Genomic DNA, 18,425 nt, shown 5'->3' on the forward strand with positions numbered 1-18,425 from the left:
AATACAGCAGCATCGAATAAGCAGGGAAACAGTGGATGTTAAATAAGCAAGTTACCTCAGAGCTCTGGGTGGATACTGTTGAAGTAGCAAACTCGGAGCCTGGTGGGCGTGGTTAAGTTCCGTGAACAACCGGAGTCTTTTCCTTAAAGTAAGTCTTGATTGTTTTTTCTCCAGATGGTGGTAGAAATCCGAGGTATAGAAATATAGAAATACTGAAGTAGTTCCCTGAGTATTGAGGGATTTCAGTTATGCCTTGCTGCGGTTCACTGCTGTATGTGGTATCAGCTGCTTGTAGCTGCGGTCAGTACTGCAGGAGTTTGTTACACAATTTCTCTTGAGGTTTTGGTATTTGAAACAGGAATTAAATACTTTGTAATCCTGTAAAAGGAGTAAAGCTTGCTTGATCCTGAGTAATGCAAAACACAGGAAGAATGGTGTAGTATCTAGCTGGAATCAACAATAACTAAGCACCTGTTTAATGTGCACAGAAGCCTTAAATAGGGGAGTGGTGTAGCTGAGCAGGTAAGTTTAGGTGAGAGAGAAATCATGGAGTGGATTCCTGACACTCTGGAGCATATCATTTAATAGAGAGGAACTCATAGGTTGTCTACATCAAGCCGAACCAGCCTAATAGTTAGATAAAATTGCCCCAGGAGATGTCCCTGTTCAGACCTCTGGGAACCATGGTATCTAATTTCCTGATCCACTGGTCTTCTTTTTTGAATAATAATTGTTGCCTATCCCCCCCTCTACGTAGAGGTGGGACCCCATCCACAATTTGAAAACGTACTTGGCTTTTGTTGTGGCCAAATCTCGAAAAATCATTGCTCCCTATCGCTGCCTTGTGTTGGCGTATTCAATCTCTGGCCATTTTATCACGTACTTAGAGGTACATGAAAATCGACCATGGATTGGTATCCTTTTTCCAGATAGGGTGTGTGTGATACTATCCCCTTGTTGCATAGAATGGCACACGGCACAATTCATACATGGAAATGAACCCTTCTTAACTACTTCCACTGGTTTCTTCTGAGACCCCCAATCAGCCCGGATCAATACATCTCTGAGGTTTCTATTTCTCCTAAATGAAAAAAGTGGGGTATCAGAGAACACAGTCCCCACTTGAATGTCATCTCTCAGTAGATGCCAATGATAAAGTATAGATCTCTTCAAATCTCTACTGTGGAACCCAAAAGAACTCACAAATGGAACAGAGAATTTCTTAGGGTCTTTTTTCTTTCTTGAGAGTAAACTACTCCTGTCAATGTCCAGTACTTTACTCATGTTTAGGTTCACAATTTCAGGTGGATAACCTTGGCTCAAGAATTTCTGGGACATCTCCTCTAATCTTTTTGAACACATTTCTGGATCATCAACTATTCTTTTAGTTCTTAATAGTTGGCCCAGGGGAAGATTCTTCATCAGAGAGGGTGGATGAAAGTTTTGATACAAAAGAGTATTATTTCTGTCTGTAGCTTTAGTGAATAAATCACTTCTTAAACGATGATCCACAACAGATATCATAGTATCAAGAAAACTTACTTTACTTTTACTTGCCTCCATAGTAAATTGTAGAGATACCTGGGATGCATTAAGCCTCTCAACGAATTTAGATAGATCCTCATTACTCCCTGTCCAGATAAAGAATATATTGTCTATGTAACGATACCAGCCTTGTATGTGATCTTTAAAGCCCGGATCTTTATACACTATATCTTCCTCAAATTGACCAACAAAAGATTTGCATATGTTGGGGCTACATTTGAGCCCATGGCCGTGCCTTTTTTCTGTACAAAAAAAGTATCCTCAAAGAGAAAGAAATTTTCATAAAGAACTATCTCAAATAGATCTTTGATCAACCGTCTGTCACTCTGTGAATATAGATTATCTTTATTGAGAAAATAGAATATGCTTGCAATGCCAAGGTCATGAGGAATAGATGTGTATAGGCTTGCTATATCCATAGTTACCAGTAGACTATTAGAAGGAACAATGTTAGTTGAAATTTTACATAGAAAGTCTGTGGTGTCCTGTAAGTAGGAGTCCAGATATCCCAAGAGTGGATCAATTGATCCAGAAAAATAGCAATAGGTTGAAAGATAGAATCTGTACCCGCCACAATGGGCCGGCCTGGGGGGTCACACAGCCTTTTATGTATTTTTGGCAATACATAAAAGACTGGTTTAATAGGGTTGTCCTTAATCAAAAATTTGGCTTGCTTAGTCGTAATGAGGTCAGAGGCCAAGGCTTCCTCTACTATTTTCTGAATTTTCTTTGCGATTCTCATAGAGGGGTCACCTATAACTTTCACATAGTTATCTTGATCATTTAGTTGTCTCAACACCTCTGATTTGTAGTTAGTTTTGTTCATAATAACAAGGGCATCGCCCTTATCGGCCGGTTTCAGAATCAAATGATTCTGAATTTCCCCAAGGAGTTTTGTCTCTTGTCTAGACATATTAGTCTTGGCTTTAATTTTAAAATGTTTCCTCATTCTCTCAAAATCTTTTTTGGCCAGTGATATGTAGGCTTCCACAGAGGCATTGGTGTGGGGAGGATTAAAAGTACTTTTGGGTTTGATTTTCTGTAAATGAAATTGAAAAGGGTTACTTGTATCGTCTTTGCTACTTATTTCTTTATTTGCAAAGAAACTTTTTAACCTCAAATTTCTAAAGAATCTGTGTAAGTCGCATTCTATTGCAAAAAAATCTGGGAAGGTGGTAGGGGCAAAAGACAATCCCTTTTGTAATACTTTTAAAGTATCATCTGAAATGGCAATATCTGTGATATTGACCACTAAACTTTCAGTGGTCACCTCCTGTTCTGTCGGGTAGAGATTTGATAACCACTGTCTCCCGTATTGTTTATGTTTCCTCCCCCCTCTCCTCTGCCTCTTCTTCTGTTCCTTGTACCACGTCCTCTTAAGGGAAAAGGGACCGATGAATCACTATATTCACTATCCGAGGAAGTTTCACCCTGATAGTTACTAGATTGCATACCCTTTCTGAACCTTCTAAAAGGTATAAATTCTGGGTTGCGCCATCTATAGACTTTATTGTTCAGATAATCAGTGAGATCCCGCTGAAATTTCCTATATTTCTTGCTTTCTAAGCTTTTTTTAAAGATATTCACGTCATTCTCTAGTTTGCTCTTAAAACTAGCAAAATCTGTATCTGATTTTAACTCTTTGATAGACAATTCAACTTTATCAATTTCCTGCTGCATCCTGGGTAGTTCCTTCTGTATGTATTCTATAGTCAAAATGATGATATCATATGAGCATTTGTTCAAAATGCCCTCAAACTTATCGCAGTATTCTAAATTGTCTCTAAACAGTGTAGGGTGCAAATGACTGCGTAAACCTCTAGGGATACGTTTTTGCCTAAAATATTCCGCCAAAGTGACAGAGTGTAAATCATATACAATTTTCTGCTTAATCAATTGTTCCAAACTTAATGGTTCCTTAACTTCTGGTTATGTGTTGAAAAAGTCTCTATTTCCTATGCATAAAGTGCCAATCCGTGAGGCATCCAGATCAGAATAAGCAAACAACTTGCTACCTTCCATAGTAAATTTAAATTATCACAATATATATATAAAGAGGCTTTTATTTTAGGTTTTTATTTTAGTACTGGCAGTCTTTCTGCCAGTATTTAAGATGGGGGTGACAATTGTGAGGTGGGGGAGGGAAGAAAGCTGTTTGAGAGGGGTCAGGGAGGGATCAGGGGGTGGGATGTGTCAGGTGGGAGACTGATCTCTACACTAAAGCTAAAATTAACAGTATATAATATGTGTGGGTACAGTAAATGAGTAAAAGGAAAATTACAGCTGAACACAAACACCACAAAAATGTAAAAACGGTAAGAAAATTGAAAAATGGTCTGGTCAATAAGGGGTTAAATAAGGGCATTTCACCAGGGTTATTTTTTTGCATACATACCAACTTCTCCTATTTGGATACAATAGTCATTCTTTTTATTTTTGTTGTAACTTTATGATTAAAGGTTGAACATTTTGTTGCTGAAGGACAGGGCGGTAATATTGAGGATACTTAATTTGTGACTTTAAATTTGCCATTTTCCTGATTTAATACCCATATTAAAAAATGTATTATGGAATAGAGACTTTAATTTCTGCTCATACTCTGAACCCACTAGACATAATGTGAGTCAACTTAGGTTCCAAATAATAGAACTAAGTTAGACTACAAGTGGTAGTGAAATGGAACTGGTTTAAAAAAAGAGATGTTTTTAACTTACTAAAGAAATACTCTGACACAGAAAGGACTAAATAATAATTTTTACTGGTCTTTTTTGTACATTTGATGATATTTTTAGACTTTTGTCATGGTTTTATAAATATCTAAGCTACCTCTCTATCATTGTATAGTTTATATTTGCATATATAGGAATTGAAGTGTTTAAACCACTTATCCCAATATGACGTATATATATATATATATATATATATATATATCACGGTGTACGAAGCCCATTGTACTGCATAATATATATATATATATATATATATATATATATATATATATATATATACATTGCAGCTGCAGGAAGCTTCAGCAGTCTTGGTTGTCAAGTGACAGCTTAGTGCTTCTCTTCCTGAGCTGGAGGCATCTGTCTGCATATTGAAAACAGTGCTCTGGTTCCATATGAAGGCAGGTGCCAGATTGTTACAGACAGTAACACTGTATGTGTCACCATCTGTAACAATCATCTGTAGGTGATGGCAGGAGGTGTGAGAGGGAAATTGGTACGCTGGTGGGCAGTGCATCGGTGGAGGGGGGAGGGAGTGGGATGAGCCCTACACTGCAGAAAACAAATTGAAGGGAGAGGGAGCGATGGGGAGCAACTCTACAGAAAATAGTTGGAATGGGGGGTGGGGGTGCCCTAACTAATGATTGCCAGAGGGGGTAGGTGTGGATAAAACTATACAGGGAAAAAAAATGATATACTAGGTACCGGCAGACAGTTGCCTGTACCAATGATGGCCACTATTAGTGGGAGGGGGAGGGTTAGAGAGCTATTTGGTGAATCAGGGAGGTGGGAGGATTAAGGAGGATCACTACACTGCAGAAAAATATATATAAAAAAATAATACTAAAAAAAAACAGAAATCTCAATAATTGCAGACTGTCTGCCATTACCTAAGTTGGTGGGAATGAGTGTGGGTGGGAAGAGAGCTGTTTGGAAGGGATCAGGGAGTGGGAGGGTAATATGCTAAAACTCTCTGGTATTTTGTGCAAATTCTTCTCTGAAATTCCCGGCAGTTAATGGCTTAAAGAGACATTAAACACTTTGAGATGGTAATATAAAATTATAAATCACACATATATATATATATATATATATATATATATCAAGTAGGAGAAGGCACCCACTGGTCTTTTCAAGTGTACTTTATTTCAAAAGTGTGATGTTTTCGGGAACACACTCCCCTTCCTCAGACAAGGAATTCTGCAATGTACTTTCATTATTTATTTTGTCCCCTTTTCCTGTAATTCCATTCTGATATTGTGAGCTTTTCAGTGCCTGTTAGAAATGGAAGTGCAGAACACTGTTATATTCCACACAGCCATTGGCTGCAAACTCTAGTGACCTTTTTATAACTGTCCCTAATTGGCACAGCAGAGAAGGTAACCTTACCCAACATGGCAGTGCTCATTGCTTTATAGACACTTATTTTGTCAATATTTAAACAGCTAATGAAACTTTAAAAAATGCATCTGCATGTTATTCTCAGACTAATCTTTTCTTTGAATGCTTCATTCTATCTAGCATTTATTTAGTGTTTAATGCCCCTTTAATCTGAAGCAGTAACCATAGATAGTAAAATCTATAATTTTTATATAATCTAATTGTGGATGGTAAAAAAACTTTGACATGTACTTTCATCATTTATAAATGACAAACTTTCCTGTACGTAAACTCTGAAAATTGATGCTGGAGTGACTTTTGCAGTGTCCAGAATTCTGTCCCTGCAACATTCTATATAGTTATTTCTTGAATCCTAACAGCCCACAGAAAAGGAGATGACTGTGAAACAATGCAAAATGCAAATTTGTTAAGAAAAGCATAGACAAATATTTTTAATTTTTTTATTTTATGTACTTTAATAATAAACAGTGTTTTGAATTTACATTTGTTACATTCTTGCATCATTTGTAACCTGCATATTTTTTAAAGAAACAAATAGTGTCAGTTAAGCTACAATTAGCTAATTATTTGCATTGCCATTCTAATATATCTATCAATGTCCCTCTTAAAGATATATGAAACCCACATTTTTTGTTTCATGATTCAGATAGAGCATGCAATTTTAAATAACTTTCTAATTTACTTCTATTATCAAATGTTCTTTGTTCTATTGGTATCTTTTGTTGAAAAGCAGGGACATATGCTTAGGAGGCGGCCCATTTCTGTATCACTACATGGCAGCAGTTTTGCAATAATATTAAAGGGACACTAAACCCAAATTTTTTCTTTCATGATTCAGATAGAGCATGCAATTTTAAGCAACTTTCTAGCTTACTCCCATTATCAATTTTTCTTCGTTCTCTTGCTTTCTTTATTTGAAAAATAAGGCATTTAAGCTAAGGAGCCAGCCAATTTTTGATTCTGGACCCTGGACAGCACTTGTTTATTGGTGCTGTCCTATCAGCAAGGACAACCCATGTTGTGAACCAAAAATGGGCTGGCTTCTAAACTTAAATTCTTGCTTTTCAAATAAAGATAGCAAGAGAATGAAGAAAAATTGATAATAGGAGTAAACTAGAAAGTTGCTTAAAATTGCGTTCTCTATCTGAATCATGAAAGAAAAATTTTGGGTTCAGTACCCTTTAACCATTTGCAAGAGCACTATATGGTAGCACTATTTCCTGTCATGTAGTGCTCCAGACACTTACCTAGGTATCTCTTCAACACAGAATATAATAGGAACAAACTAAATTTGATAAAAGAAGTAAACTGGAAACTTTTTAAAAATGGTCTGCTCGGTCTGAATCACAAAAGAAAATGTTTTGGTTTCATATCCCTTCAAACATTCAACTCATTTGCAATGCTAATTAAATATTTTATAAAACATTTTTCATCAACAATATGCACAAAAAAACATAATGATCTGAAATATAAATACACAAAAATACAAATATGATTAAAAAGAATAACAAAAATAACATTTTATTATAATAAATGTACGCTCTCTATCAGAGAAATGTTAACTTTATGAAAGTCTATATTTTTAGAATAAATGCTGTAACATCGTTTCTCAGCTGAATTATTCATTTCTTGGATTTAATTTATCACTTTTCATGTATTTAACAATTGCAGACAATAGAAACTGAACAGCATGTTTGACTCTATGTTGTACTTAGTACATACATGCAGATATTTTGGTTGTAGACATGGCATTACATGTATTTAACACTTAATAAGATTGAATTCATGGAGGGATTTTTGATCTTCTTGACGAGCCATTTGGAGAATCTCATTCTCATGTTGAGATGTGCTTATGTACCAGCCAGGGAAAGCAGCAGACTCAAAACTAGACTTGGTTGAACTATTTGGACTGTTTTCATACCTCAGAAAAACAAAACGTTGCAACTCGCTACTGCTGATTTTTCGGACATCCCTGACCTCCTGTGGGAATTAAACATATTAACAGTTTAATTTTGATTCAAGAAAACAAACAAACTTTCAAATAAACCCCTTATTCAATCTTTTAAAATCAAGCTCTATAATTTGCTTAAAAGGTCTAAATTAACCTTTCATTATTCCAATAGGGCAAGCAATTTTAAATAAATTTCCAATTTACTTTTATCATCAAATTAGCTTTGCTCTCTTGGTATTCTTTGTGGAAAGTTAAACCTAGGTAGTCTCATATGCTAATTGATAAGCCGTTGAACTGTCCTTTTTATCTCAGTGCATTTTGACTGAGTTTTTGACAGTTAGACAATGCTTTCATGTGTGTCATATAGATAACATTGTGCTCACTCCAGTGGAGCTATTTAATAGTCAGCACTGATTGGCTAAAATTCATGTCTGTCAAAAGAACTAAGATAAGGGGGCAGTCTGCAGAGGCTTAGAAACAAGGTAGAATGTGTATTAATATAACAGTGTTGGCTATGCAAAACTAGGAAATGGGTAATAAAAAGATTATCTTTTTAAACAATAAAAATTCTCAAGTACACTGTCCCTTTAACATAAACACATTAGGCAGACAAGGTGATTGCATAGGGCACTCATGCAAGGGGTGTATAGTTTATGCTCTCTGCTCTCAGTGACTTGCCAAAATAGTCTGTGTGAGAGGAGGGAAATGGAGGTGTACTTTGTACTTTAAAGGAACATAGCATCCCTTGCATTTGTGTAAAAATTGTGCTTTGTCCCATGCTCCCGAGAAAGGCCAGAAAGCAAAATCTGGATCCTAGGTTTTCAAAAAGTTGCAAATGGCAAATTTCATTTGCAGCATATGATGATTACAGAATTTTCTTTTTCATCTCTAGGAACACACACATTTTTTCTACAAAAACAAGAGGTTTTTAATGTCCATTTAATGCTACAATGTGTCAAGCAAACTAAAATAGAACAAGTGAAGGGGAGCCAGTTGACATAAAATAACAGCGAAAATAATTAATTTAACTCTATAAAATACTTACAAGTGTATGTTAAAATCTATCTATCTATCATCATCTATTGATCTATCTATCTATCTATCTATCTATCTATCTATCTATCTATCTATCTATCTATCTATCTAGCAATATCTGCCTGTCTATCTATCTACATAAATACATACACAAACAATAGAATATAAATACTCTTAACCTCTTTCTAGACAGAAGAAAGAAAGAAAAAAAAAGTTACCCTAGGAAATGAGGGCATAAGAAATCTCCTGCACTATTTTTGTTTTTTTTCCTTGAAATATGAACAAATTGAAGATAAGCCAGATTTCTCTTCCTTTTTTTTAAAAAAAGGAAGAAAAAAAAATGTTTTGTTGTTGAGGTATACAGAAAAGAGAGAAATGAAACAGTTTATAGGCTAATGCCTATATCAAACTAAAATAATCCCAATCATACTTTGTATAGAGAGTGTGGGATTTACTGGGTGAAATGTTTTTTTGATAGCTTCTTGTGCTTTATATCGCTTTTGTAAGCGGACAAAGTTGACCATTTATTTTTAACACTAATGCATATTTCAACTAATTCAAATGAACATTTTGACTATGTATTCGTGAAAAAAATCAAAAGTGATTTATGAATTTTGAAAACTTACCTCTAAACACAGTTCAGGACCATTTTCTGTAGAGACACATGACAGGTAAAGATTACGTTCCTTTAACCCCAAAGCAACTGGCTGTTTTGTGGCTTTATTTATACTTCTTGCAGTGTAAAATGCCATCTTTATTTTCTCTGGAATAAAAAAATAAGTCAAGTCATAAAGTCAGCAAATTAGTACAGAATATATATATAATTATACTTTGTAAATGTTTAAATCAAAATATCAACACAAAATGGATATCTTTGCATTGTTACAAATTAGTTATATTAAGCTATTAAATATAGAAACATAGAAACATAGAATTTGACGGTAGATAAGAACCAAAAAGGCCCATCAAGTCTACCCATATTACATGTTACTTTTCCTTAGGATAGCCTTATGCATGTCCCAGGCATTTTTGAATTCCTTTACAGTCTTTGTGTTTACCAACTTAAATGGAAGTTTATTCCATGAATCCACTACCCTTTCTGTAAAAAATGCTTTCTCACATTTCTCCTGAATCTGCTACCCTCTATCTTTAGATCGTGACCCCTTGTTTTGGCATTTATTTTTTTGTGAAAAATGCTTTCAGCTTCTATTTTAAGTCCCTTCATATATTTGAAGGTTTCTATCATGGCAAATATGTTATAATCTAGTAAATATTTTCAATTAAAAGATCATCAATATAATACTAAAGGTAAAATAAAGTAATTTTGTTGTTATTGTATTTTTTATACATAGAATATCTTTTATTTTTGTCTTCTGTTGACCTGCTGTATATTTGCAATTTAAATTTTTAACAGAAGCATTTTTACATTACACTTGTGTTAACAAAAATGCTTCTAGTTGCTTGTTGTTTCCAGAGGAAATATGTACATATGCTGTAAGTGCACAGTGCCCGTTTGTTCACACACCACACCTGCTTAAAGAGCCAGCGGTGGTTTGTATAATGCAAGCTGAGCTTTCACTGAAACAATATACACCTCTGACCTCTGACAAGAATGCAGGTAAATTGGGAAAACTCAGCATATGCACGTATGCCCATTAAAAATTAATAACTTTTATACAATTATATTGCAAAAATGCTTCTATGCAAAACTGTAATGCACATTTCAGTTTTGATCATAAAAAATGGATGCTTAAAGGGACATTAAACCCATTTTCCCCCCATTTATATAGCGCATACAATTTTAAATAGATTTCAGTTTACCTCTAATTTTGTAATTTGTTTTGTACACTGGGTATCCTTTGTTGAAAAGCACACCTAGGCCGGGAGCTAGTTACTGATTGGAGGCTGCACATATATGCCCCTTTTCATTGACTTATCAATGCATTAAGCCGGATCCCAGTAAGACATTGCTACTCATTCAATAAAGGATACCAAGATAACAAAGCAAAAGTGATACTAGAAGTAAATTGGAGTTGTTTAAAAATGTAAACTAGTTATAAACCACAAACAAAAGTTTAATTTCCCTTTAAATAAGTTCCGTAACAGTTATAAATATGGTGTAAGTTTTATATTTTTCTTTGTGCCACACATTTATTTTTTCATAGCACTCCAAACTGCAGATACAGATACATTCTATTTGAACAGTTTATAAAATAGTTGTTCTTGTACCTTCTCGTTGAGTATTAATTCCTTGTAAATACAAAGCCACGAGTTTGGCATTCCCATGAAAATCTTGCAAAGCCAGGGACTTATTTGAGGAATCTTTTATCCTGTAATCCACTGATGTAAAGTATCGATATGCAGATCCAGATGAAAACGTAAACTCAGTCTTATTGTAAGAAATATCCTCTATATAAAAAAATGGAAAAATACTTTTTTAGTTTTGTGATGTTTTCCTGAGTAAATAATATAGTTGGAAAACATATTTTCTTCATATAATTTAAACATAATAAATATTAACAATTCTCTACTCTGATTGTGTGAAGTATCTGTGAAGCAGTAAATACACTATAATTACACACATATCAGCCATGTATTAACATTCTTTAAAAAACAAATAAACATCTTGTTTGCTGCAATTATTTTTCAATAGCCAAACTCAACCTACCACTTGCCTCATTTGGAGGATTCAGTCTGGGCTTGCGTCTGCAGCTGGGCTAGCCACAGTCATATTTTTCATATCAAGTTAATTGTTTGGCAGCTGTTATCAGTTAAAGCCAACTAGGGAAATATATGGGGAAGTCGACGGTGTGTTTTTTATTTTCTAAGACTAAGAAAAGCCACAATATTCAGAGATAAATTACATTAAAAATGGCAAATACATAGAGAAAGTATATTACAAACCTGCATAGATAAATATTTTATATTAAAATCTAAGGGTATTTACTTTCCCTTTAATTATGAGCTAAAATTAGGTGGGGAGTGGGTCCAATGACTTCCCAATGCCTAGGGCAGCACAAAAAAACATAATACAACACTGCTACTAATATTTGTGAGCCATTAAGGAATTTTAGTAAATTATAAGCTTTAGAAACATACATAATGTTGTGTTGTATATTCATTTACAGATGTATAACCACAGTGCACTTGATCTATTCTGTAGCAGTAGAGTATATATCTCCAGTATATATTTAGTTCACTGTTGTACTGACATAAAACCACAAATAAATGAAGAAGGATGCAAATGCCACTCACCTTCTATACAGATGGTATTCAATAGATCTAGTAAATCGAAGTCAGAAAATTCTTTACTTCTTTCTGCTTCCCTTTTCCATTTCTCCACAACCATCACAAGCACTACTGTCTTTCTAAATGAATACGGAGACTCTTGCCTGGAGTTCTGGGGAAATAAAAACACAACATTTTAATAAGGCTAAGTTTAGCTCTGGCATTAGGGTTAGGGTTAATGGTAGGGGTTAGGAATAAGACTATGGTTAGCTCTGGCATTAGAGTTAGGGTTAATGGTGGGGTTCGAAATAAGACTAGGGTTAGGTCTGGCATTAGAGATAAGTTTAATGGTGGGATTAGGAATAAGACTAGGGTTAGCTCTGGCATTAGGGTTAGGGTAATGGTAGGGTTAGGAATAAGACTAGGGTTAGCCCTGGCATTAGAGATAGGGTTAATGGTGGGGTTAGGAGTAATACTAGGGTTAGGTCTGGCATAAGTATTAGTTTTAATGGTGGATTTAGGAGTAATACCAGGATTAGGTCTGGCATTGGTATTAGGTTTAATGGTGGAGATAGGAATAAGACTAGGGTTAGGTCTGGCATACGTATTAGGTTTAATGGTGAATTTAGGAGTAATACTAGGGTTAGGTCTGGCATAAGTATTAGTTTTAATGGTGGGTGTAGGAGTAATACTAGGGTTAGGTCTGGCATTAGTATTAGGTTTAATGGTGTAGAAAGGAATAATACTAGGGTTAGGTCTGGCATTAGTAATAGGTTTAATGGTGGAGATAGAAATAAGACTAGGTTTAGGTCTGGCATTATTATTAGGTTTAATAGTGGAGATAGAAATAAGACTAGGTTTAGGTCTGGCATTATTATTAGGTTTAATAGTGGAGATAGAAATAAGACTAGGTTAAGGTCTGGCATTAGTATTAGGTTTAAAAGTGGAGATATAAATAAGACTAGGTTAAGGTCTGGCATTAGTATTAGGTTTAATGGTGGAGATAGGAATAATAGTAGGGTTATGTCTGGCATTAGTATTAGGTTTAATGGTGGAGATAGAAATAAGACTAGGTTTAGGTCTGGCATTAGTATTAGGTTTAATGGTGGAGATAGGAATAATAGTAGGGTTATGTCTGGCATTAGTATTAGGTTTAATGGTGGAGATAGAAATAACACTAGGTTTAGGTCTGGCATTAGTATTAGGTTTAATAGTGGAGATAGAAATAAGACTAGGTTAAGGTCTGGCATTAGTATTAGGTTTAATGGTGGAGATAGGAATAATAGTAGGGTTATGTCTGGCATTAGTATTAGGTTTAATGGTGGAGATAGAAATAAGACTAGGTTTAGGTCTGGCATTAGTATTAGGTTTAATGGTGGAGATAGGAATAATATTAGGGTTAGCTCTGGCATTAGGGTTAGGTTTAATGGTGGGGTTAGGAATAAAACTAAGGTTAGGTCTGGCATAAGTATTAGGTTTAATGGTGGGGTTAGGGGTTAGGGTTAGGTCTGGCATTAGTATTAGGTTTAATGGTGGGGTTAAGAATAAAACTAGGGTTAGGTCTGGCATAAGTATTAGGTTTAATGGTTGGGTTCGGGGCAAGACTAGGGTTAGGTCTGGAATTAGTATTAGGTTTAATGGTGGAGTTAGGAGTAAGACTAGGGTTAGGTCTGAGATTAGTATTAAGGTTAATGGTGGGGTTAGGAATAAAACTTGGGTTAGGTTTGAACTAGGGTTAGAGTTAACCCTTTGCATGCCAAAAAGGCTTACAACACATTGTCAAACAATATTGTTATGATAGCTAAAATATTATAGTGCAGTGAGTTTATTTATTTGTGCCAGTTTCGGTTAGAGTTAATTAGAGATAGCGTTAAGGTTTAATCTTTGTATGGCAGATAAAACTGCAACATATTGTGAAATATTCCAGCTATCTTTGGAACCCAAGGGGTTAGCAGCACAGATTATATTGTTGTGGACATGTTATACCCAGGGTGATATGATAGATATTTCAATATTGCAACTGTACTATACTGTGGTAGCAACAATATTGTCATCAGGGTGAAATTCCTGCTGAGAATCTATCATTACATACATATTATTATTATTATTATAATTATTTGTAAATGTCCATCTTATTCTTTTTATGTTGACTATTGTTATTGAAATTACCTTAATTTCAAAGTCTTCTTTGTAACATTCATCTTCGTTCTCCCTAAAGATACAAAGATACGAATAAATGTTTACATTGTGCAAGAAAATAATAATTACAACATGTTAACCCTTTCGTGACAGGGTTAAAGTGCCTACATCGGAACAACTGTTCCGATGTAGACAAATTGAAACTACGCGATCGTGCATACGATCGCGAGATTTCAATTATTGGATCGCATCTGGGGGGCGTCCCTACAATCCTAGGAACGCCCTCCAGACCGCGATTAAATCCCTGAAGCACAGAAGGCTTCAGGACAGCCGTTAGTTATGACGTTCCATTCCGTCATAACGGCTTTAAAGCCCAGTCTAATTATGACGGAATGGAACGGCATAACGGCTTTAAAAGGTTAAACTGAATACTGTCTTCAGCACACAATAAAAAAAATCAACTACCTAGGCTTTGTTAATTATAGATGGTTTGAGCTGGTTATTGAGAGAGATATACATAAATGTAGTTTGTGTGAGCCTGTAAGTCAGTACTGATGATTGCCTAAGGCTGGGTTTTTTTTCACTTAAAAGAGAAATTAAACTCAACCATTTTCACTCTTCCATATACAAAATGTATTATAGTACTTAGTTTTTTAAAAATTAATAATCTGATGTGTACATTTTTCATGGTTTACAAAATAGGAATATTTTTTATTTATTAAATAAGGAAAGAACTATCTTTAGAATGATGTGAACTAAGCATATGCAAGTCGATGAAAGCTGTTCATTTAGATAAATCCAAAAATCATGCAAAAAACTGTTCAAGAGGCTATCAGTAAATGCAATATATATACCTGCATTCTAATGGGGAAAACTCCCATAGCTTTATAATTATTATTATAATTGTTATAAAGAGGCATAAAAGTACAAAAAAAAATGTGCTTATAGATTGAAGCATTTTATTATTAGTATAATAATTGCATTTAACTATGGGGTTAATCCCAGTCATTTAGAAAAATGTATCAAATAATTTATCTACAAAAAATCTCTATAAATTTAAATGGTGTTTTTCTGTTGAAAATCATTAATCTTTTTCTACAGGGTTGTGATTGATACCTCTGCAAACTGATTAAATACTTCATTAAACTCTGTTCCAGAACAGCTGGTGAGAGAATGACAAGAGGCATATGTGTATAGCCACCAGTATTGCGCTGTTGCTCTTCTAGATATACTTTTAACAGATTTAAAACGACTCTTAAAATTACATGCTCTGTCAAAACCACAAAAGTTTAATTTTAGTTAGTTTACAATTTTTTCTTAATTAGTGCTTAATATACCTGTATTGTATTAGAATGGAATCCATTTCCGTAACTGTTGTCACCGCTGTTTCTATCCACAAAAAGAGAAAAATAAGTTAGCATATACCAAAATTCAGCTTGCTTTGTTATCTTTCTGAAAAGTTGCTTCTAGATGGTAGAAGTAATTAGAGAAATACCTGTTATATTAATCTGATTTGAAAAGCTCTCCTGTTGCTAATCCTCCTTGAGAGATGAAGTGCTAAATATTTCTTTGTTGCCAATAATGAGCTTCTCCTATTCCTAACGGGCTATATATATATACACGCTGTGGTTGTCATAACTTCCTGCTGCTTGTGAAACTGTGGATTTCACTGTAGTGGAAAAATAAAAAATGTAGAAATGTAGTTTACAGAATCGCATGTCATTTTTACAAATCTGTGAAAAAAAATTGTAATTTTTCAGAGTATCTTGATTACACGTATTGCTTTATAAGGCTACACACAGACACACCCACACTCACACACAAACAAACACACATACCCCCCCTCACACACATACCCACACACACATACCCTACACATACCCACACAAACACACATACATACACACATACACATGCACACACAAACACATGCACACACAAACACATGCACACACAAACAATTGCACACGCACAAAAGCACACACATACCCCCCACACACATGCACACACACATACATATACACACACAAATACATGCACACACACATGCATGCACACACACACATGCACAGACACATACCCCCACACACACACATACATCACACACGCACATATACACACACAAATACATACATACACACACATGCACAGACACATACCCCCACACACACACATGCGCGCACACACAAACACATGCACACATGCACATATACACACACAAATACATGCACACACACACATGCACAGACAAATACCCCACACACACACATGCATGCACACACACACAAACACATGCACACATGCACATATACACACACAAATACATGCACACACACACATACAGTGAAAAAGTTATGGAGATTAGGCGCTTAATCTGCAAAAGGGATAAAGGTGTGTATGGAGGTCGTTAGCTAAATATGTAGAAAAAACTGGACCTTGGACAGAATAAGTGAAAAATTCTTCTACAATTTATTTTCAAAATAAAAACATGATAATACCAAGATAAAATAAATCACAATCCCTAAGTGTTGCAACACTATATCGATCAATTCATAAAATTTCTAAAATTCAGATATACATTTGTTTCATACACAAATAAAAGGATTTATCTGCTCTTTTGTATCCTTTGTTCAAAGATTTTAGATAGAATATATTCTTTTATTTCAACACAATTAATAATATTTGTCTCTATTTGATATTTTATATCTATATTTCATCAGCTTTAAAATTACAAATATGTAGCAAAAACTAACAATTAGTTAAAACAATTTAAATGCAAGATTATAAATGGTGTCCCCACAAAGAGCAGATAAATCCTTTTATTTGTGTATGAAACAAATGTATATCTGAATTTTAGAAATTTTATGAATTGATCGATATAGTGTTGCAACACTTAGGGATTGTGATTTATTTTATCTTGGTATTATCATGTTTTTATTTTGAAAATAAATTGTAGAAGAATTTTTCACTTATTCTGTCCAAGGTCCAGTTTTTTCTACATATTTAGCTAACGACCTCCATACACACCTTTATCCCTTTTGCAGATTAAGCGCCTAATCTCCATAACTTTTTCACTTTATACACCTTTCTATCTGGGAAGTAGATAGTAGGAGAATAGGGCAAGGGATATTAACTCTTAAGCGCTAGTTTATTTAACCCCCTTTTTTTGCACACACATACACACACATGCACAGACACATACCCAATGCACGCACACACACACACACATATACACACACAAACACATGCACACACATACGTTTCTTGGATATCTTGGATACCTCTCTGAAGAAGGTAATGAGTATTATCATTAACCTTTATGAAGCATTTTTAATCACCTTTATGAACAAAGTAGTCAGTATGTTCAAATACAAAGAACAGGTATTAAATCTTGCAACAGGTATTAAATCTTGGTGTTAGTTGTTGAGAGGAATAATTATCATTTATTGTCAACCAGTTTATATTTCAAACCTACATTTTAAAAAGAAAAGTTTGTATATTAATATAAACATACATATTATGGAGGGAGTATACTAATTATAAGAGCATACTATAATTAATTAAATATTATAGGTTTTGCATTTTTGAACCTAGATTATTATGTGGTTCACCTTCGAGGGTTAAACATAAAGATAAAGCCCAGGTTGGGTGCCACAAACATTGCAGGTCTCAAGCGTAATACAGCAGATATGCCAGTCAGGAGTGTCAGTCACACCCAGCTGCTAATCATCTTTGGTTCACTGCTTGGGAGTTGCAATGTTTGGCGCTTCCAAGCAGGACTTTACTTATGTATTTAACCACTATTTAGATAGTGTCAGTAAAGCAAAAAAAAAAACACTTGCTCTAACAATTTAGTCTATGTGAATTATCACGTCTGTAATTTATTTGTATGTGATTTTTTTTTACAGTGTGTTTACTGATGCACTAACTTCACCTACCACTTGCCTTATTTAAATGATACTACATATACAGCTCAGTACCTGGTACTTCCTTCTGGATAGTGCACGCTGGACTGGAGCCACAACATAAGCTCCCAAAGTACAATACAAAAAGTGCAATGTCCACAGCACTATAATACAGTGGATATAAAAAGTCTACACACCCCTGTTAAAATGTCAGGTTTCTGTGATGTAATGAAATGAAACAAAGATAAATCATTTCAGAACTTTTTCCACCTTTAATGTGACCTATAAACTGTACAACTCAATTGAAAAACAAACTGAAACTTCTAGGTGGAGAGAAGTAAACAAAAAAAAAAATAATAATGTGGTTGTAGCTGTGTTCAGAATTAAGCAATCACATTCTAAACCATGTTAAATAAGAGTCCTCACACACCTGCCATCATTTAAAGTGCCTCTGATTAACCCCAAATAAAGTTCAGCTGTTCTAGTAGGTCTTTC

The 18,425-nt window shown here is 34.6% G+C and overlaps 1 protein-coding gene across 1 annotated transcript; it reads right to left on the reverse strand.

Annotated features, from left to right (window-relative positions):
* Positions 1-6,581: 6,581 nt before the first annotated feature.
* Positions 6,582-15,600, reverse strand: LOC128663447 (interleukin-1 beta). The gene is made up of 7 exons (XM_053717775.1): positions 15,521-15,600; positions 15,363-15,414; positions 14,056-14,098; positions 11,914-12,058; positions 10,888-11,067; positions 9,285-9,421; positions 6,582-7,652 (listed from the first exon to the last, which is right to left on the reverse strand). The coding sequence occupies exons 2-7, from the start codon at positions 15,386-15,388 to the stop codon at positions 7,434-7,436; spliced, it is 750 nt and encodes a 249-aa protein (XP_053573750.1). The 5' UTR covers positions 15,389-15,414; positions 15,521-15,600; the 3' UTR covers positions 6,582-7,433.
* Positions 15,601-18,425: the final 2,825 nt, after the last annotated feature.

The sequence above is a fragment of the Bombina bombina genome, chromosome 6 (assembly GCF_027579735.1).
Source record: "Bombina bombina isolate aBomBom1 chromosome 6, aBomBom1.pri, whole genome shotgun sequence".
Lineage (NCBI taxonomy): Eukaryota > Metazoa > Chordata > Amphibia > Anura > Bombinatoridae > Bombina > Bombina bombina.

Bases quoted from the DNA above. Each gene is read 5' to 3' on its own strand.
- LOC128663447 (XM_053717775.1), bottom strand. From the start codon at position 15,388: ATGGATTCCATTCTAATACAATACAG. The intron at 12,059-14,055 runs GTAATTTCAATA...TTATTTCCCCAG, and splicing joins AAGAAGACTTTGAAATTAAG to AACTCCAGGCAAGAGTCTCC. The intron at 7,653-9,284 runs GTAAGTTTTCAA...TAATTCCCACAG, and splicing joins GTCCTGAACTGTGTTTAGAG to GAGGTCAGGGATGTCCGAAA.